This window comes from Sceloporus undulatus, unplaced genomic scaffold (assembly GCF_019175285.1).
Source record: "Sceloporus undulatus isolate JIND9_A2432 ecotype Alabama unplaced genomic scaffold, SceUnd_v1.1 scaffold_10871, whole genome shotgun sequence".
NCBI classification, from domain to species: domain Eukaryota; kingdom Metazoa; phylum Chordata; class Lepidosauria; order Squamata; family Phrynosomatidae; genus Sceloporus; species Sceloporus undulatus.
The window spans coordinates 1-2,446 of record NW_024813789.1 but is presented as its reverse complement, the minus strand read 5'-3'; the positions used below and the strand labels follow the sequence as shown (position 1 = coordinate 2,446).

Genomic DNA, 2,446 nt, shown 5'->3' with positions numbered 1-2,446 from the left:
GCCAAGATTGACCGGAAGGGATACACGCCAGGTGAGCCCATTCTGGTTTTTTGGGGAGGGGCACAACAGTCACATCAACTGCCCCCACCTGTAACTTTGGGGTTTGCATGCAGGAGATAGCAAGGCTTGGGAATGTTGCTTTCTTGGGTTACAGTGCCCAGCATTCTTCAGATAGCCTGGTCAGTCAGGTGGGGTAGTTCAAAGAAGTGAATTTTTCCCAACTGGTGATGGTGGAAAATGCAGTCCCCTCCTACCGGATTAAGGCCCCCAAAGGTCCAGGTGGGCACATAGGCACACACTATGGAGACATTGGCCATCTAAATATAAGTATTTTCTTATCCATGGATTCAACCATCTGCAGCTTGAAAATAGTCCCGTGTGTGTGTGTGTGTGTGTGTGTGTGTGTGTGTGTGTTCCAAAAAGCTAATTTAATTTTGCCATTTCATATAAGGGGCACCATTTTAGAAAGCCTTTGTATTTAATGGGATCATTATTTAATGGGATTTTGAGATCATTGGGAGGTCTTGGATACTGAGGGCACACTGTACTTTGGGGGCTTTTTGGGGTGGCTGTTTTTTCCCTTGCAAAATAAAAATTATTAAATGAAGCTCCCTTTGGCTTAGGGTGACAGATCTTGTCTTCTTAATATTGGGGAATTTGGGAAGGCTGAGGTCACTGTTCTATTGGTATCTGACTCCAGGAGCATACCAGTCGCCCCTCTAACACTCTGCCTGTTTCCCCCAATCCGGCAGGCGAGGTCATCCCCATCTTTGCCGAAATCGACAACTGCACTTCCCGCACGGTGGTCCCCAAGGCAGCCATCATCCAGACACAGACTTTCATAGCTCGAGGGGCCTGGAAGGAGAAGAAGTCAGTGGTGGCCAGCATTGTGGGGGACTCCATCGCAGCCCAGAAGCGGGAAGTCTGGCATGGCCGGGCACTCAAGATCCCCCCCGTAGGGCCCTCCATCCTCCAGTGTCGCATCCTCCAGGTTGAATATGCACTCAAGGTGAGCAAAGCAGCCAGGATGTTTGGGGTGTGTCCCTCTAGAATGGAAGTACACAGAGTTTGGGGGGCAAATGGATCCTAGAATCCTAGAGTTGGAAGGGAACCCCTAGGGCCATCTGGTTAAACCCCCTTCTGCTATGCAAGAAGACACAATCAAAGCATCCCCAACGGATGGCCAAAATTCTCCAGATAAGTTAACTTTTTCTGACTGATAGTGGTGATGTGGACTACAGTTCCAAGAGTCCCCCGGCAATTGAAAACATGAGGTTGCTACAATCTAAAAATACACTCAGAGGAGATCTGTGCAGCACCACAAAGCAGGGAAGCGCCCCTCCCACGTGCTCCATCCTTTGTCCCTCTCTTTCTAAACAAGCCCTCTTGTCCTCCTGTCCTGTCAGGTCTGTATCGACATCCCTGGAACCTCCAAGCTGCTCCTGGAGTTGCCGCTGGTGATCGGGACCATCCCTCTGCACCCATTTGGCAGCCGGACATCCAGCATCAGCAGCCAGTATAGCATCAACATGGACTGGCTACGGATGGGCTTCACGGAGCAGCCTGAGGGTGAGTGGCTGGAGATCTGGAGCAAGAAGGGAGGGAGCAAAGAGTAGAACCAAGTTCTGATCAGGCAGTGGAAATTGGTATCATGTGGGAACAGGATGCGCTGGACCTGTGAGGCTACAATTTATTCAGTAGTTTCTCTTCTCATATTAGTTATGGCAGAACCTGGGAACACTGCTGTTTTGTACTTCAGCTTTCAGGATGCTTCCCATATTATCATGAAATTGCAGTTCAAAATTGCTGCTGTTCCAAGCTCTGGAGATGAGAATGGAGCACTTGTTTCTGCCTTGGAGTACTTGCTGCATTTCACTTCTGTTTGGTGTGCTCATAGTTTATGACTGATCTTTTAAAGTGCTTTTTAGAATGGGTGGGTGAAGCGCTGTGTAAAAAATGCAACATTTAGGGCAAGTTTAAGCAGGCTGAGTCCAGGTAGTTATTTCCTTGGACATGAGGCTGCCTCACCTGTTGGAATTCCCAGACCATCTTCTAAAAGCTAAAAGGTTGCAAATGCCTGCTTCAAATTGAAGGCTAGAATCTTGTTTTTTGGAATGCAGAGCCAAGGAATGTCAGTCTTTACGATTTCTGAGGTGCCAGATTTTGCAAACTCTATGCCAAGGAGGTCATTTGGGGAGGGGGCTAAGAACTGGGGATTCTGTCCTTGCATTGACCTCTGGATCTGCGTCATGCTCACCTAAACATCTCCCTTTCTCTCCCCAGCTCCTCCAGACTATTCCTCGGTGGTTTCTGGAGAAGACCCCACACAGACCCTATCTCCTCCTGGCCAGAATGGACAGCCCAGCATCTTTGAAGGGCCTTTCTTTGCCTACATCCAGGAATTTCGCTTCCGACCGCCTCCACTCTACTCCGAGGTGAGCGAGTG

General features: G+C 49.1%; 1 protein-coding gene across 1 annotated transcript; it reads left to right on the top strand.

The window, feature by feature from the left end:
• Positions 1-6: 6 nt before the first annotated feature.
• On the top strand, positions 7-2,441 carry LOC121918424 (arrestin domain-containing protein 2-like; the record flags this gene model as incomplete). The annotated part of the gene is made up of 4 exons (XM_042444479.1): positions 7-31; positions 753-1,009; positions 1,407-1,569; positions 2,284-2,441. Coding segments are annotated over 4 exons (603 nt in total), but the record flags the coding sequence as incomplete, so codon positions are not given.
• Between the last annotated feature and the right edge of the window lie 5 nt (positions 2,442-2,446).